Source organism: Eretmochelys imbricata, chromosome 11 (genome assembly GCF_965152235.1).
Source record: "Eretmochelys imbricata isolate rEreImb1 chromosome 11, rEreImb1.hap1, whole genome shotgun sequence".
NCBI lineage: Eukaryota > Metazoa > Chordata > Testudines > Cheloniidae > Eretmochelys > Eretmochelys imbricata.
The window spans coordinates 75,742,684-75,760,220 of record NC_135582.1 but is presented as its reverse complement, the minus strand read 5'-3'; the positions used below and the strand labels follow the sequence as shown (position 1 = coordinate 75,760,220).

The window sequence follows — 17,537 nt, the reverse complement described above, 5'->3', positions numbered from 1 at the left end:
AGGCCAGACTGGGAGGGGGATCTTAACCCAAGGCTGACGATGGGAAGAAGGGTCCCACCACCCAAAGCCTGGAGGGGTGTGGCCGCCACCATTGCACATGTCCAACTCGCAGCATCCCTGCAGCACAGCCAGGGCCGGAGAAGGAGGCCTGGGACCTACAAGGAACAGACTGTGAACTGCCCTGACGTCTAGAGACACTGTATGTGATGTTCCCTGTTACAGGGCGAGGTGATGTGTTTCCTTTAACCTTTCCCATTTTTCCTTGTTCTTTTTTTAAATTAATTGTTAAACAACTTGTATTTGCTTTAAATTGTATGAAATGATCAGTGGGTCAGGGAAGTGCCCAGTGCAGAGAGAGTACCCCAGAGGGGGGACACCCTAGCCCCTGTCCTAGGTGATCACAGCAGGGTTGGGGGTTGAGCCCCCCAGGAATCATGGGCCCAGCCTTGTCGGGGTTATGAGGACTCTGCCAGACAGGAGAGTGGAAGGGGAGCCCTCAAGGGCAGGGAGGCCTCTGGGTACTAAGCAAATTCATTGCAACTACAGTGAAGAACAGAATGATCAGACTGGTAGATGAACACAATTTGTTGAGGAAGAGTCAACACGGTTTTTCTAAATGGAAACCAGGTCTCATTTATTAGAATTCTTTGAGGGAGTCAAGAAACATGTGGACAAGGGTGAGCCAGTAGATATAGTTTACTTGAACTTTCAGAAAGTCTTTGATAAGGTCGCAAAAAGAAAAGGAGTACTTGTGGCACCTTAGAGACTAACCAATTTATTTGAGCATAAGCTTTCGTGAGCTACAGCTCACTTCATCGGATGCATACTGTGCAAAGTGTAGAAGATCTTTTTATACACACAAGGCATGAAAAAATACCTCCCCCCACCCCACTCTCCTGCTGGTAATAGCTTATTTAGATAAGCTATTACCAGCAGGAGAGTGGGGTGGGGGGAGGTATTTTTTCATGCTTTGTGTGTATAAAAAGATCTTCTACACTTTCCACAGTATGCATCCGATGAAGTGAGCTGTAGCTCACGAAAGCTTATGCTCAAATAAATTGGTTAGTCTCTAAGGTGCCACAAGTACTCCTTTTCTTTTTGCAAATACAGACTAACATGGCTGTTACTCTGAAACCTTTGATAAGGTCCCTCTCCAAAGGCTCTTAAGCAAATTAGGCAGTCATGGGATACGAGGGAAGGTCCTCTTGTGGATCAGATTAAAAGATAGGGAGAAAGGGTAGGAATAAATGGTCAGTTTTCACAATGGACAGAGGTAAATAGCCGGATCCCACAGCGATCTGAACTGGGACCAGTGTTCTTCAACATATTCATAAATGATTTGGAAAAAGGGGTTAAGAGTGAGATGGCAAAGTTTGCAGAAGATACCAAATTTACTCAAGATAGTTAAGTCCAAAGCAGACTGTGAAGAGTTACAAAGGCATCTCACAAAACTGGGTGTCTGGGCAACGGAATGGCAGATGAAATTCAAAGTTGATAAATGCGAAGTAATGCACACTGGAAAACATAATCCAAACTATACATACAAAATGACTAGGTTTAAATTAGCTGTTACCACTCAAGAAAGAGATCTTTGCGTGATTGTGGATAGTTCTCTGAGAACATTCACTCAACATTCAGCAGCAGTCAAAAACACTAACAGAATGTTAGGAACTATTAGGAAAGGTATAGATAAAAAGATAGTAAATATCACAATGCCACTGTATAAATCCATGGAACACCAACACCTTGAATATTGTGTGCAGTTCTGGTTCCCCATCTCAAAAAAGAAATATTAGAAATGGAAAGGGTACAGAGAAGGGAAATAACAATTATTAAGTATATGGAACAGTTTCCGTATTAGGAGAGAGAAAAATGACAGGGACTGTTCAGGTTGGAAAAGAGATGACTAAGGAGGTACATGATAGCGGTCTGTAAAATCATGAATGGTGTGGAGAAAGTGAGTAAGGAAGTGTTATTTACCCCTAGACATAAACACAAGAGCCAGGAGTCACCCAATTAAATTAATAGGCAGCAGGTCTAAAACAAACCAAATACAGTAGAAGCCCGTTTATCCGACCCTCCATTATCCGGCTCTGTGTATTAACTGCACAACCAGTGTACATAGGTCCTCGGGTGCTCTGTTCTGTGGGCACTGGTGGCGATGCAGCATCACACTTATCTAGTCTCTGAATTATCCAGTTTTTTTAATTATCCGATCTGGCCCTGGTCCCTATTCGATCGGATAAACAGGGTTCTGCTGTACTTCCTCACCCAACACACAGCCAAAACTATAACTGGGTTCAAAAAGTAATTAGATAAGTTGATGGACCATAGGACCATCAATGGCTATGAGCCAAGATAGTCAGGGATGCAACCCCATGCTCTAGGTATCCCTAAACCTGTGACTGCCGAAACATGGGATGAGATGACAGGGGATGGATCACTCAATAAATTTCCCTGTTCTGTTCACCACTCTGAAGCATTTGGCACCAACCACTGTAGGAAGACAGGATACTGGTCTGAGTCAGTATGATCATTCTTATGTTCTTAACTTTGTTCTTGACACTGTTTATGCTCCCCATCTTTGGGGAAATCACATGCCTGATTGCCTCAGAAATCTCTGCCCCCACAGTTAATTTGCCAAAACAAAACTAGTTAGCAGTGGACCTGCAGCAGTCAGGAGTAGATTACTTCTAGACAGTTATAGCATCCCGCTTCTGGACCAACTTCACCCCCTTCTTGCATGTCTTCTGACACTGCAGAGTCAGGGCAAGCTGCTCATAAAGCTCCAGAAACATCACTTTCTGCATATGAAAGTTCTGGAGCCACTGCTGGTCCTCCCAGCTCTGCACGACAACGTGATCCCACCCGTCTGTGCCTGTGGCCCTTCTCCACAGGTGCTGGACTACATAGGGGGCATCAGCAGCTTTTCCAAGAGTCATGAGCAGCATCAGCCAGTTGACATGTATCCTCCTCCTGCGACAGGAGCCTTCACCAGCTCAGAAACTGCCACCAGCATCTCACGGATGTTCTGCCCACTGCATGAAACGAGTGAAAATACAAGCAGGGCAAATACTTCAAATGGGGCCTCACCCATGTTGCTGGCTCCAGTGGCTGGCAGCTTGCAGACCCAAAACACAGCTTGGCTGGCTGTATTGGTGGGGGAGACAACTTCTGATAAAGCGCTGTGGGACACAAGGAACAAAGGGCTGAAGAGGCTACAGCTGGGAGAGCACGAGGAAGCCTGGGAGAGGCTGATGTGACCTGGTCTGCGCCGTGCACGGTGGGCACGTGAGCGCTGGAATGAGACTCGGGTCTTGACATTCTCAACCCAGGGTCACCGTTCAGTGTGGACTCTCCAGTGTGGACTGAGCCTGCAACTCGAGTCCCACACACCCCGGCTCACATTGCAGTGACTGTTACAGTCTGACGGGGAGACGGTTACACAACTTGTCTCCCTCAGGAACTTTCCTCTTCACAGAAAGTTTATTTTAAAGCTGATCAACATAAATTCCATTTGAAATAGAAATAATTAAAGTCTATATTGGGTGTCTATTGTCCTATATGCTACTTCTCTCAACCCCTTTGGAGTGAGATTTTACTTCAGCACTGCTTAATCCAAAGCGGCTGAATTACATCAAATAAATTTTTGAGTATTAGTCACCGTTTCCTATAATACTGATGCAAAAAAAAAAAAAAAAGGGAAGAAAACCAGTATAATTTGCAGTTTTACAATATAATTCTGGTTATCACATAATCAGTCTCTTAATCTGTAATAATTAACATCATGTTTAATTCTATTATTACTGGTAACAACAAATGTATTCAAAGATTACAAAATCTTATCATATGCATTATTTTTCTCTCAATCCTCATTTCCTCCAAATGAGCCCCATGTAGTGCTCCGTTCTCCACTAACACAGGTGCCTTCCATTTCCATGAGTTCATTTGTCTCTGGGGTATGTCTACACTGCAACATAAACCTGGTCTTGAGCCCAGGCTCAAGCTTAATCCCCCTTGTATCTACACTGCAATTGCACTAACCCAGGGCTCAGACCGAGGACCCTGCAGGGCCCAAGCTGGATTTATCCGAGATCCAGGTTCTGGGTCCCATTGCATTGCAGTGTAGATATGGCCCCGCTTGACAGGGGTCCCAGGAGTCCACTGGAAGTATCCCACCTCTCGCACTGAGAATATCTTTCTGGTGGAGGGAACTACAGATATTAGGAAGGGACAGGTACTAGTAATGGGCAGTTTGATCATCAGAAACATAGATAGCTAGGTTTGCGATGACTGGGAGAACTGCATGGTGACTTGCCTGCCTGGTGCAAAGATTGCGGATCTCTCGAGACATCTAGATAGACTTTAGTGCTGGGGAGGAGTCGGTGGTTGTGGTACATGTAGGTACCAGTGACATGGGGAAGGAGAGGAGAGAGGTCCTGGAGGCCAAATTTAGGCTGCTAGGTAAGAGATTGAAGTCCAGGACCTCTATGGTAGCATTCTCTGAAATGCTTCCAGTTCCATGCGCAAGGCCAGTTAGACAGGCAGAACTGCAGGCTCTCAATGTGTGGATGGAGATAATGGTGTAGGCAGGAGGGGTTTAGATTTATTAGGAACTAGGGAAACTTTTGGGGAAGGGGGAGCCTATACAGGAAGGATGGGCTTCACCTAACCCAAAATGGAACCAGACTGCTGGCACTTAACATTAAAAAGGTCATAGAGCAGTTTTTAAACCAAGGGCAGGGGGAAAGCTGACAAGTGCGGAGGAGCACATGGTTCGGACAGAGACATCACTTAGGGGAGGATCTATTAATGGAGATTATGTCCTAGTAAAGGAGGAGAGAATGGAAGACAAAATACAGGTAGGATCTGATGAGAAAGTCAAATTAAAAAAGTCCCATTCAATTACATCATGTAATGGCAGACAGCTGAAAAGTGACAAGTTTTTAAAGTGCTTACATACCAATGCTCGGAGTCTAAATAATAAGATGGGTGAACTAGAGTGCCTCGTATTAAATGAGGATATTGATATAATAGGCATCACAGAAACTTGGTGGAATGAGGAAAATCAATCGGACACAGTAATACCAGGGTACAAAGTATATCGGAAGGACAGACTAGGTCGTGCTGATGGGGGAGTGGCTCTATATGTGAAAGAAGGCGTAGAATCAAATGAAATAAAAATCTTAAATGAACCAAACTGTATCATACAATCTCTCTGGATAGTAATTCCATGCTCTAATAATAAGAATATAGCGGTAGGGATATATTACTGATCACCTGATCAGGATAGTGATAGTGACTGTGAAATGCTCAGGGAGATGAGAGAGGCTATAAAAATAAAAAACTCAATAAAAATGGGGGATTTTAACTACCGCCATATTGACTGGGTATATGTCACCTCAGGACAGGATGCAGGATGGGATAATGTTTCTTGGTACCTTAAATGACTGCTTCTTGGAACAGCTAGTCCTGGAACCTACAAGAGGAGATGCAATTCTTGATTTAGTCCTAAGTGGAGCACAGGATCTGGTCCAAGAGGGGAATATAGCTAGACCGCTTGGTAACAGTGACCATAATATAATTAAAACACCACAGCAGCCCAGCACTGTAGCATTTAATTTCAGAAAGGGGAACTACACAAAAATGAGAAAGTTAAACAGAAATTAAAAGGTACAACGCAAAAAGTGAGATCCCTGCAAGCTGCATGGAAACATTTTAAAGATACCATAATAGAGGCTCAACTGAAATGTATACCCCAAATTAAAAAACATAGTAAGAGAACCAGAAAAGTGCCACCGTGGCTAAACAACAAAGTAAAAGAAGCAGTGAGAGGCAAAAAGGCATCCTTTAAAAAATGGAAGTTAAATCCTAGTGAGGAAAATAGAAAGGAGCATAAACTCTGGCAAATGAAGTGTAAACATTAGGGCTGTCAAACGATTAAAAAAATTAATCACACGATTAACAAAATTAATCACGATTAATCGCACTGTTAAACATTAATAGAATACCATTTATTTAAATATTTTGGATGTTTTCTACATTTTCAAATATATTGATTTCAGTTACAACACAGAATACAAAGTGTACAGTGGTCACTTTATATTTATTTTTGATTACAAATATTTGCACTGTAAAAAAACAAAAGAAAAAGTATTTTTCAATTCACCTAATACAAATACTGTAGTGAAATCAGTTTATCGTGAAAGTTGAACTTACAAATGTAGAATTATGTACAAAAAAACCTGCATTCAAAAATAAAACAATGTAAAATTTTAGAGGCTGCAAGTCCACTCAGTCCTTCTTCTTGTTCAGCTAATTGCTCAAATGAACAAGTTTATGTTTGCAGGAGATAATACTGCCTGCTTCTTATTTACAATGTCACCTGAAAGTGAGAACAGGCATTCGCATAGCACTATTGTAGCCAGCATCGCAATATAAGCTTAGCGAAAACTAAGATACAAGAAGCTTGTAAGATACACTTAAATACAATAGCTTCTTAGTGTTGTGCTATCCCTGGTTACTACAATACAGATGGGATTAGGAAAGAGAAAGTCTGTAACTTCTGTAGTGTTAGCCAATATTAATAATATATACACTGCCACAAATAAAAGAAATTACTGTTGTACTAAATGGTCATTTGTCCCAAAATCCTCAGTAAGTCAGAGGTACATTCTGTCAAACAAAGGTAATATCTAATTGTGAGACCAAACCATCTTCAGGAAAGAGAAAAACTCACAACACAGAGGGCTTTAAAACACCTTTAGTTTCATATAAAATGAATTTCAAGAGCTGGTTATATCTGACAAATCAAAACAGATTCTCCCATTGCGTTCTCCTCTGGTCCATTCAAACTTTCTTCACTCTGTGCCACCTCATTATTAATGTCATGTTCTGTACAAAAGATTTAAGCTTCACCACAAGGGGGAAAAGCAGCCAATCTTCCCATCTGCAAACAATCCCAACTCAGCAGGAAAAAGCCCAGAAGCAGCTTTGCCAATAGATGGAAGCACAGATGAAAGCACAGAATGATTACTCTGTGTTTGGGATCTATTCAAATCCCCCTTCTAGGTCTGTGACACTTTCATCTCTAGCCCCAGCGAGTCTGATTTAGGTTCAAAGTGTGATACCTAAGCACAGAGAGCGCTCAGAATACGGCATCATGTAACACACTGGGAGGTGCAGCGGTAAAACGTGGGGAGGATAAACGCTATTGTGGCTCACACAGAAGCTAATGCTGCTGGGGTGAGAGGGGATTGTGAAAGTGATGGGGAAGGAGGGAATCCCTTTGACTCACCCCATCTCCTTCGGGTGTCACAGAGGCTGAAATGAAAAGGAGGACTTGTGGCACCTTAGAGACTAACCAATTTATTTGAGCATAAGCTTTCGTGAGCTACAGCTCACTTCATCGGATGCATACTATGGAAAATACAAAAGATGTTTTTATACACACAGACCATGAAAAAATGGGTGTTTATCACTACAAAAGGTTTTCTTTCTCCCCACCCCACTCTCCTGCTGGTAACAGCTTATCTAAAGTGATCACTCTCCTTACAATGTGTATGATAATCAAGGTGGGCCATTTCCAGCACAAATCCAGGGTTTAACAAGAATGTCTGAGGAATAGTGGGGGGGGGGAAGGAATAAACAAGGGGAAATAGGTTACTTTTTATAATGAATCAACCATTCCCAGTCTCTATTCAAACCTAAGTTAATTGTATCCAATTTGCAAATTACACATTTCACGCCCCTCCTACTCCTGCTCTTTGTTCTATTTCAATCTATTTTAATTGAGGAAAATTGTAGAAAAAATACTTCTGTCCAGCACAACCCTGAGCAAGGTGAGAACAACTGGGATTGAGACAATCTGTCCCCAAGGGGGAACACGGTGACTATCAATCACTTTGTAATGGGGGAATGGTATCAACGTGATCCTCAGGGTTTATCTAAACTAGGAAAAACGATGCAGGTGAGCTCAGGTCAAGGGGAAAGCTAACCCCAGCCACTCTACTTGGGTTATGACTGCACTGAAAATGTACTTTTGTTGTTACAAGAAGATTGCTAAGCTGAGCAGCTACCTCCATGTACAATCCCAGTGGAGACAAGGCACAGGTAACTTTTACCTCAGTGTAGCTAATCAAAGTCAACCCCATCTCCCCCACCTGGAGCTGATGGATATTTCTGACAGGAGGAGGACACTGCCAAAGACAACGGAGTTGATATAAAGGATCAGGAAAATCACCCCAAAGAAGGGGGAGGTGCAAAATAGAGGCAGGCAACTCACGTGGAGCTGAGACACCACACTGAAGAAAACTTGTGCAAACTTTGTGGTAATTCGCTAATGTATTTTACAAAAATTCTTTGACCAGCCCTAATCAAGACATTTATGGCGTTACTCGCCTATGTGGATTCTCTTATGTTTGATGAAAGTTGAGCTCTGACTAAAACTCTTCCCGCACTCAGGGCAGGTGAAGGGTCTCTCTCCTGTGTGGATCCTCTGATGTGTGATGAGGGTTGAGCTCTGACTAAAGCTTTTCCCGCACTCAGAGCATGTGTAGGGTGTTTCTCCTGTGTGGACTCTCTGATGTGTGATCAGGTTTGAGTTCCGATTGAAGCTTTTCCCGCACTGAGAGCATGTGTAGGGTTTCTCTCCCGTGTGGATTCTCCAGTGTGTGATGAGGTGTGAGCTCCGGTTGAAGCTTTTCCCGCACTCAGGGCATGTGTAGTTTGTCACTCCTCTATGGATTCGCTGATGACTAATAAGGGCTGAGCTCCGACGGAAGCTTTTCCCACACTCAGAGCATGAGGAGAGTGTCTTCCCTACATGGATTCTCTGATGTGTGATGAGGTTTGAGCTTCGACAGAAGCTTTTCCCGCACTCAGAACACGTGTAGGGTCGCTCTCCCGTGTGGATTCGCCGATGTGTGATAAGGTGTGAGCTCTGGCTGAAGCTTTTCCCGCACTCAAGGCAGGTGTAGGGCGTCTCTCCAGTGTGGATTCGCCGATGTGTGATCAGGTTTGAGCTGTGGTTGAAGCTTTTCCCACACTCAGGGCATGTGTAGGGTTTCTCTCCTGTGTGGATTATCCAATGCCTAATAAGATCTGAACTCTCACTGAAGCTTTTCCTGCACTCAGAGCACGAGTAGGGTGTCTCACCTGTGTGGATTCGCTGATGTGTGATAAGGGCTGAACTCCGACAGAAACTTCTCCCACACTCAGAGCACGTGTACGGTGTCTCTCCTGTGTGGATTCTCCGATGTTTGATGAGGTTTGAACTGTGATTGAAGCTTTTCCCACATTCAGGGCATGTGAAGGGTGTCTCTCCAGTGTGGATTCTCTGATGTGTGATCAGGGCTGAGCCGTGACTGAAGCTTTTCCCACATTCAGGGCATGTGTACGGCCTCTCTCCAGTGTGAACTCTGTGATGTGTGATAAGGGTTGAGCTCTGACTAAAGCTTTTCCCACACTCAGAGCATGTGTAAGGTCTCTTTCCTGTATTAATTCTTTCATGTCGAATAAGGTCTGAGCCACTACGGAAGCTTTTCTCTGGCCTATGCTGACTCTCACAGGCTTTTGCCTCTGCACAACTCCAAGAAACTTTCCCTTTGGATCTTCCCGCTAATGTCCCATGCGGTTCAACTTGCTCAGCATCTTCCTGCTGGGAATACTCCTTGTTCTCACTCACCATCCCATCTCCTGGAAAGACAGAGAGAGAATCCAGACATAGGTCACTCCCTGTGCTGGGGAGAAAGGAAACATCAGAGAGAGGAATGGGAAAAGGTGGGAACAAGCTCAAATAAGTGCTGGAGAGACCAAACAAAACAGAATTTAATTTCCACCGTTCTTCCCTCCTCCACACTCCCCCCAAGCCCTTCCCTGGAGGACAGAGAGAAGAGGGTCAATTCTCAGTCCACAGCCCATTCAGGAAGAAGGAATATTAAGGAGGGAGCTACAGCCTTATGTCAGTCAGGAGAGGCGGGAAATCATGAGTGACATCTGCCATGAGGATGCCACACCTGCTGGGAACAAATCTGAATTTGGAGAAGTCGCAAGATCTTTGTACGGAATCCCAAATGTTTCCTTCATTCATGGACAGTTTCTGAGTCGGTTTAACAGATGCCTCACCTGTCTTGGCACCTTTCTGGAGCTCTTTCTCCTCAGAGCCCTGGAGATCTGGGACCCATGGCTCTTCCCCTCGTTCCAGCCGGGAGATCACATCAGGTTTGGAAACTGGAAACCCTGCGTAAGAGAACAAAAACAAGAGAGATCAGCTGAATCTGTGGGATACTTGTCACAAAGAACAGTCCATGGTTTTACTCGCCACTCATTTTTAAGCATCCCGAGGCCAGCTTCCTGGGATCCAAGCAGCAGGACAGTTTATATAATCAATCAGGTTTATTACAGTAATGCCTAAGGGCGAATAAAAAATTGGTCCCCTAGGCACTGTATAAACAGAGTATGAGATTGTCCATGCCCTGAGGAACTTACAATGTATATCAGGGGTCTCAAACATGCGGCCCATGGGCTGCATGGATTATTTTCTGCGGCCTGCCAGCTCCCCACGTCCCCCCGCCCCCTCCCAGCATTTACCTAGAGCAGCTCCGGCCTGGCGCACACCAGGGGCAGGGCAGGCTCCCTGCCTGCCTGCCCTGCCCCCGCGCCGCTCTGGAAAGCGGCCAGGACCTGGGGCGGGGGGGCCACAGGGGTCTCTATGTTGCCCTGGCCGCTCCTCCAGGTACCTCCCCCAAAGCTCCCATTGGCCGGGAAATGTGGGAAGGGGTTGGAATGGGGGCAGGGAAGGGGTGGGAAGAGGCAGGGAAGGGGTGGGAAGAGGCAGGGAAGGGGTGGGGCCTAACAGAAGGGGTGGAGTGGGGGCAGGGCAGCGGGGGGGATGGTCAGCTGTGCGGCCCTTGGGCCAACATACTAGTCCTCATGTGGCCCTCGTGGTCATTTGAGTTTGAGACCCCTGATCTATACAGACAAGACACACACCAGGTGGGGGAAGGGTTAGAATACATGAGTAGAGTGAACAATGTAATGGCAGACAGATATGATGAACACAGGCATAACCTGATACTATTGTATTTAACTGTGATGGGGTACACAATTCCCACACTGGGCCTGATGGGGTTAAAGGACATTACTGGGCACAGGTAGCCCTGCCCCCCACAGCTTGTGAAGCATGCCTCAGCTGGAGGAGCTGGTTAAAAAGGAAATGGGGGGGCTGAAAGGAAAACAGATCTTTCTCCTGAAAAGCCACTTGGAAGATTGGAGCTGGGATGGAAGCATGATGTTGGTGAGGCCCACAGGCAGTGCTGTCTCCAAACCCCGCACCCACTTTTCTCACAACCAGCAGACCCTACGGGGCTCTGCTCTTTTGAACTCTGAGCGGGAGCTTGAGTGGGAGATTGGTCCTGCTTTGAGCAGGGGGTTGGACTAGATGACCTTTTGAGGTCTCTTCCAACCCTGATCTTCTATGATTCTATGAGACACCAACTAGAGACCTTGGAAGAGGCTTTTGCTATGGTGGAGAGCTACCTGATGTCCCTTGGGTCCATAGCTGAAATACCAAAAGCTAGTCTTGTACAGCCCTGGGGCCCCAAGTACCACTGACCCACACCTCACTGAAGCTATCCAGGGGGATTTGGGTACTGAAGCCTGGTAGAGGGGGATAAAAAGGCCTATAGAGGAGCCTGGAAGCCCACCCTCAGCTAGCCAAGAGCCATTTAGGTCAAACAGAGCAGCCTCATTAGATGGGGCCATCCCACTCAGGAGAATTAATGGTGAAACCTCTTTTTCCCATGCTAGCTGCATGTGAGCAGCCAGGCCATTTCAGATGGGACTGCCCATTCATGGACTATAATTATGGGCAGGCCTGGAGAGCAGATAACTGGGCTCAGAAAAGGGGCCCAGGGAAAACATTAGTCCCCTTGCTAGTGAATGGAGTAAAAGTACAAGGACTGATAGACTCTGGCTGCAGCCAGACTTTAGTCAGGGAGAGGTTGGTGGGGTTGGGAGGAGAATCTAGATGCATGATCTACCTCCAGTGTATCCACGGGGACATACAACCCTGTCCGATTAGACTGGTGCAACTCACTGTGCAAGACCACACCAAGCCAGTACAGGCCAGAGTAGCCAAAGACCTGGCCTATCTGGTCATACTTCGGCATGACTGGAAGTTTTTCAGGGAGGACGTCCACGGATGGCCTGGAGCATCTGTAGAGGGACTAACGCGCGGAATGGAAGAACCAGGAGGACAGTAGATGGCCATGGAAGCCAAGAGGAGGTGCCATGAGGAGACAGCTCCACTGGAGGCCAAAGATCCAGGAGAAGGACCACCCTCATTGGAAAATGACTTTTCACCTGAACTTAACTGGAGGAGTAGGGGCCTGCTACCACCTCTGAACCTGGACCTGCTGTCTAGCAAATAAACATTGTGGGAGAGCAAAGGAGGGACCCAACCCTAAGTCAGGTTTATGAATGTCTCACCCATGTGGATGACAAAATGTTAGACCCACAGCAGCTGAAATAGTGGCCCTATTTTGAACTGCTAGAGGAGAGATCATATCGGGTGATGAACCACGCTGAGACAGGGCTGGTCAAATGCAGCTTCGGTACCAATGAATTTCCAAAGGGGAGGTGCTTCAATGGGCCCATGCAGTGCTGTGGCGGGGCTCTTGGGGACAGAGAAGAATCATAGAATCTCAGGGTTGGAAGGGACCTCAGGAGGTCATCTAGTCCAACCCCCTGCTCAAAGCAGGACCAATCCCCAATTAAATCATCCCAGCCAGGGCTTCGTCAAGCCTGACCTTAAAAATTCTAAGGAAGGAGATTCTACCACCTCCCTAGGTAACGCATTCCAGTGTTTCATCACCCTCCTAGTGAAAAAGTTTTTCCTAATATCCAACCTAAACCTCCCCCACTGCAACTTGAGACCATTACTCCTTGTCCTGTCCTCTTCTACCACTGAGAATAGTCTAGAACCATCCTCTCTGGAACCACCTCTCAGGTAGTTGAAAGCAGCTATCAAATCCCCCCTCATTCTTCTCTTCTGCAGACTAAACAATCCCAGTTCCCTCAGCCTCTCCTCATAACTCATGTGTTCTAGACCCCTAATCATTTTTGTTGCCCTTCGCTGGACTCTCTCCAATTTATCCACATCCTTCTTGTAGTGTGGGGCCCAAAACTGGACACAGTACTCCAGATGAGGCCTCACCAATGTCGAATAGAGGGGGATGATCACGTCCCTCGATCTGCTGGCTATGCCCCAACTTATACATCCCAAAATGCCATTGGCCTTCCTGGCAACAAGGGCACACTGCTGACTCAACAGACACTCAACAGAGTGACCATGGAGTTCTACTGGCCAGGCATCCACCCCAGAGGTACGGGACTATTGTGCCTCCTGCCCCAGGTGCCAGTGGGTGAGCCAGAAAAAGATCTCAAAGGCCCCCCCGGTACTACTTCCCACTGCAGGGGTCCTCTGATTGGCAGGTGCTGGGATTGGGGGACAGGGGAATGATCACTGGATGATTGCCCTGTTGTGTCCATTTCCTAGGAAGCATCTGGCATTGGGCCCTGTCAGAAGACAGGATACTGGGCTAGATGGACCATTGGTCTGATCCAGTATGGCCATTCTTAAGTTCTTATGGATAGGTGTCCAACTGGTGGGCCCGATGAAAATGTCTGCAGCCAGGTACAAATATACATTGGTGATCCTGGATTGTACCACCAGAGAGCCTGGGGCCATTCCCCTCTGGTCAGAAATGGCAGTTGTCGTTGCCAGTAAGCTCATAAAAGTATTTGCCTGAGTAGGTACCTGCAAGGAATTATTGACAGAGCAAGTGACAAACGTCACCTCACAGTAGTGAATGAATTTCGCAACTTGATATGGGTCAAGTCCTGGAAGACGTCAGTATAGCACCACCAAACCGACAGCGTGGTGGAACAGTTTAACAAACCATTAAAGAGTTGTGATAGTTCAATCCACTGACTTGTGACCACCCCACCTATCCTGCTCACTGCCTGCGAGGTTCCCCAGGGATACACAGGTTTCTCCCCATTTGAATTACTGCATAGGAGGCAGTCATAGGGAATCCTGGATCTCCTCCATGGGATGTGGGAAGGGCAGAACTCCAGAACAACTAAGTTATACCGTCAAGAAAGAAACTGCAGACCCTAGGGGCACTTGTGAGGGAAAACCTGCAAATGGCACAACACAATGAGGAGCAGGTGAACAGCAAGGCCTGTCTCTGAGAGCTCCAACCTGGAGACCGAGCAATACTTCTACTGCTGACAGTTAAATCCAAGCTTCTGGCCTGATGGCAAGGCCCTGCCAAGGTGGTAAAACAGGTGTGGGAGACTGATTCTGAGGTCCAGTAACCCAGAAGGAAGAAGTCGACCCAGGTATATCATGTCAACCTTCCCAAAGCTTGGAAGGGACAATAGGGCCTCCTTGTCATCCCACTCCCTCCAGACCCGAAACTTGGCCCTCAGGCCCCCACACCCGAGATCATACCCCAGTGCTGGTAGGGAAGAACCTGCGGCCCAGCCAAGAGCAGTGAGGAAATGGAGTAGAGTGAACAGGCTGGAGGGAAGCCAGGTCCTTCTCCTGAAATGCCACACGGAAAGTTGAACCTAGGAGGGAACCACGATACTGGTGAGTCCCATCTGCAGTGCCGTCACCAAACCCTGCCCTTTCCTGTGAACTGGCAGGCCCTGCGAGGCTCTGCTCATCTGAACTCTGTTCAGGTCCAGATTGTTTGGACTCTAGGGGACCATGTCCCGAGCTGAAAGAGAGAGGTAGGAAGCAGCTCAGAGTGGCCGATTCTCATACTCTGCATGGAGGAGTCAGCTGCTGTTTATTCCCCCACGGTCCTGGGCTGGAACCCAGTACAGAGGGAGGTCTTAGGCCCCCCTACCATGCCCCGCTTGAGAGCTAACCCAAAGATGGGCCAAAGCTGTGATGCCTGTGGCCTAAAGGCAGGGGTAGGCATCTCTACATCCACCCCACTTTGGGGCAAGAGATGAGAAACCAGATATGCTAGCCATTAGGACACCTAACCTCCCTGAACAAACTTTAATATTATGAATTTTACCTGCATATTTGAACTAGCCCTTGAAAGCATGAAAATGTCACTGAGATACGCCAGATTATATCGGCCCATAGAATATTCACACACCTTTGTATCAGTGTGTCATGTATTTGTGTGTTCCTGGCTGGTGGGTGGGGAATAGGTTTCCTGTGGAATTTGCTATCAGCAGGGAGTCATTAATGCCAAATTCCAAGGCTGATTATGCAGATATCCAGCGTTTGAGGCTTTGTCCCCCTTCAGTAAGAGCAGTGACTGGTGTTACCTGTTTAAGGAGACTGGGGAACAAAGACAGATTTAGGGGCATAAAAGGCTGTTTGAGCTGACTGAGGGGGTGTCCTTGAGTACATCTACACTGCAGAAATAAAATCTGACAGGGAGGCTGGGTCTGCAGACTCGGGCTCGCAGGGCTCACATTACAGCACTAAAAACAGCCGTGTACTTTCCTGCTCAGGCTGGAGCTCAGGATCTGAATCCTGGGGTGGCACGTAGGTCTCAGAGCCTGAGCTTCAGCCAGAGCTGGACCATCAGTATGGCTATTTTTAGCACCGCATCATGAACCCCATGAGCCCGAGTCTGTAGATCCAAGCTCAGAGGCTTCCTGCTATGTGTATTATTTTGCCGCGTAGACATACCCACTGTCTTTCTGGATCCTCTTTAACAACCCCTTCATACCAACCCAGCCGCTTCATGTTTCCTCCTATGCTGCTTGAGCAGTTTTTTTAACCCTTTTGCACCCCCTGGCTAGTAATCCCTAGGCAAGTAGGTCACTGCTGTGCATATCATTCATAAAAATTATACAGAAAATTCTCACTTCATCACGTCTCTTCCTCCTTTCAGACAGAACTAAGCAGGGTCACTTTAACTGATGACCTCAAGAATCCCAGAATTGTTATCCATGGATGCCAAAACCAATCTCCCATCCCCTTGGTAGCTGTCCTAACAGGCATGTCATAGAATCATATGATCAGAGAAACACAAGGTTAGAAGGGACCGCGAAGGTCCATGATTTTTACAGTACGGTTTTCAAAAGAACATAAAAACGGCCATACTGAGTCAGACCAGTGGCCCATCTAGCCCAGCATCCGGTCTTCCCACAGTGGTCAGTGCCTGATGCTTCACAGGGAGTGAACAGAGAAGGGCAATCTATTGAATGATCCATCCCCGGTGGTCCAGTCCCATCTTCTGGGAGTCAGAGGCTAGGCACACCCAGTGCATGGAGTTGTGTCCCTGACCATCTTCGTTAACAGCCATTGATGGACTTATCCTACATAAGCTTATCTAATGCTTTTCTGAACAGCACTGATCCCAGTACAGATTCCTGAAGGATCCCGCTATTTGCCTCTCTCCACTATGAACACTGACCATTTATTCCTACCCTTTCTTTCCTACCTTTTAACCAGTTACTTATCCATGAGAGGACTTTCCCTCTTATCCCATGACTGCCTTGCTTAAGAGCCTTTGGTGAGCGATCTTTCAGAAAGCCCAAGTGCACCAAATCCACTGGCTCACCCTTGTCCAAATGTTTGTGGAATCCTCAAATAATTCTAATAGATTACTGAGGCACGATTTCCCTTTACAAAAGTAGCAACAAGTCACGTTAATTTATGTATTTGATAATTGTGTTCTTTCCTACAGTTTCAACCAATTTGCCGGATACTGAAGTCAGGCTTACCAGCCTGCAATTGGCAGGGTCGCCTCCGGAGGCTTTTAAAAAGAATCAGCATGACATGACCTACATGAAAGTCATTTGGTACAGAGGCGGATTTAAGTGACTGGGGTGTGGTATTCACCCCACACTAGCCTAGAAGGGGTTAGTGAGGCTGAGACAGGGCCAATTCACCAGATGGGCCACAGCTGAGGGGAACTGAATGGCCCAAGTCAGGGGTGGCCAACCGGTGGCTCCTGCCAGGAGCCAACTCTGGGGAAAAAATGGGGGGTGCTCAGCACCCTCCAGCAGTCCTCTGCCCCTCCCCCAGCGCCTCCTGCCTGCCGGCGCCACGCCCCCATCAGCTCCTGCCCCACCGCCGCGATCAGCTGTTTTGCGGCATTGAGGCGGCTCTGGGGAGAGAGGGAGGGAGGGGGGCTGTGTGCCGTGTCCTCGCTCCTCCCCAGAGCCGCCACAAGACCGCGAAACAGCTGATAGCGGCAGACGGGAGCCCCTGGGGGAGGGTGGAGTGAGAACCCAGTGCACAGCCTCCCCCCTCCCTCGCCGCCTCCTCCATCCCCTTGCCTGCTGCCCATGTTTTGCACCAGGAGGCTCTGGGAGAGAGAGTGGGAGGAGCAAGGACACAGCTCACTGAGAGAGGGGGCAGGAAGAGGCGGGGTGGAGGCGGGGCAGGGGCAGGTAGGGGCAGGGTGGGGACTTGGTGAAAGGGGTGGAGTGGGAGGTGGGGCCTGGGGCAGAGCCAGGTGTCCAGCAACCCCTGGCTGGAGCCTGTGTCT

The 17,537-nt window shown here is 47.3% G+C and overlaps 1 protein-coding gene across 1 annotated transcript in view; it reads right to left on the bottom strand.

Annotated features, from left to right (window-relative positions):
• Positions 1-17,537, bottom strand: part of LOC144272475 (uncharacterized) — a 71,424-nt gene that overhangs the window by 20,473 nt on the left and 33,414 nt on the right. The window contains exons 4-5 of the mRNA XM_077830554.1: positions 10,126-10,239; positions 8,405-9,696 (exon numbers count right to left, since the gene is read on the bottom strand). Of these exons, the coding sequence (XP_077686680.1) occupies positions 8,405-9,696; positions 10,126-10,239 (1,406 nt within the window). The remainder of the gene's footprint in view (positions 1-8,404; positions 9,697-10,125; positions 10,240-17,537) is intronic.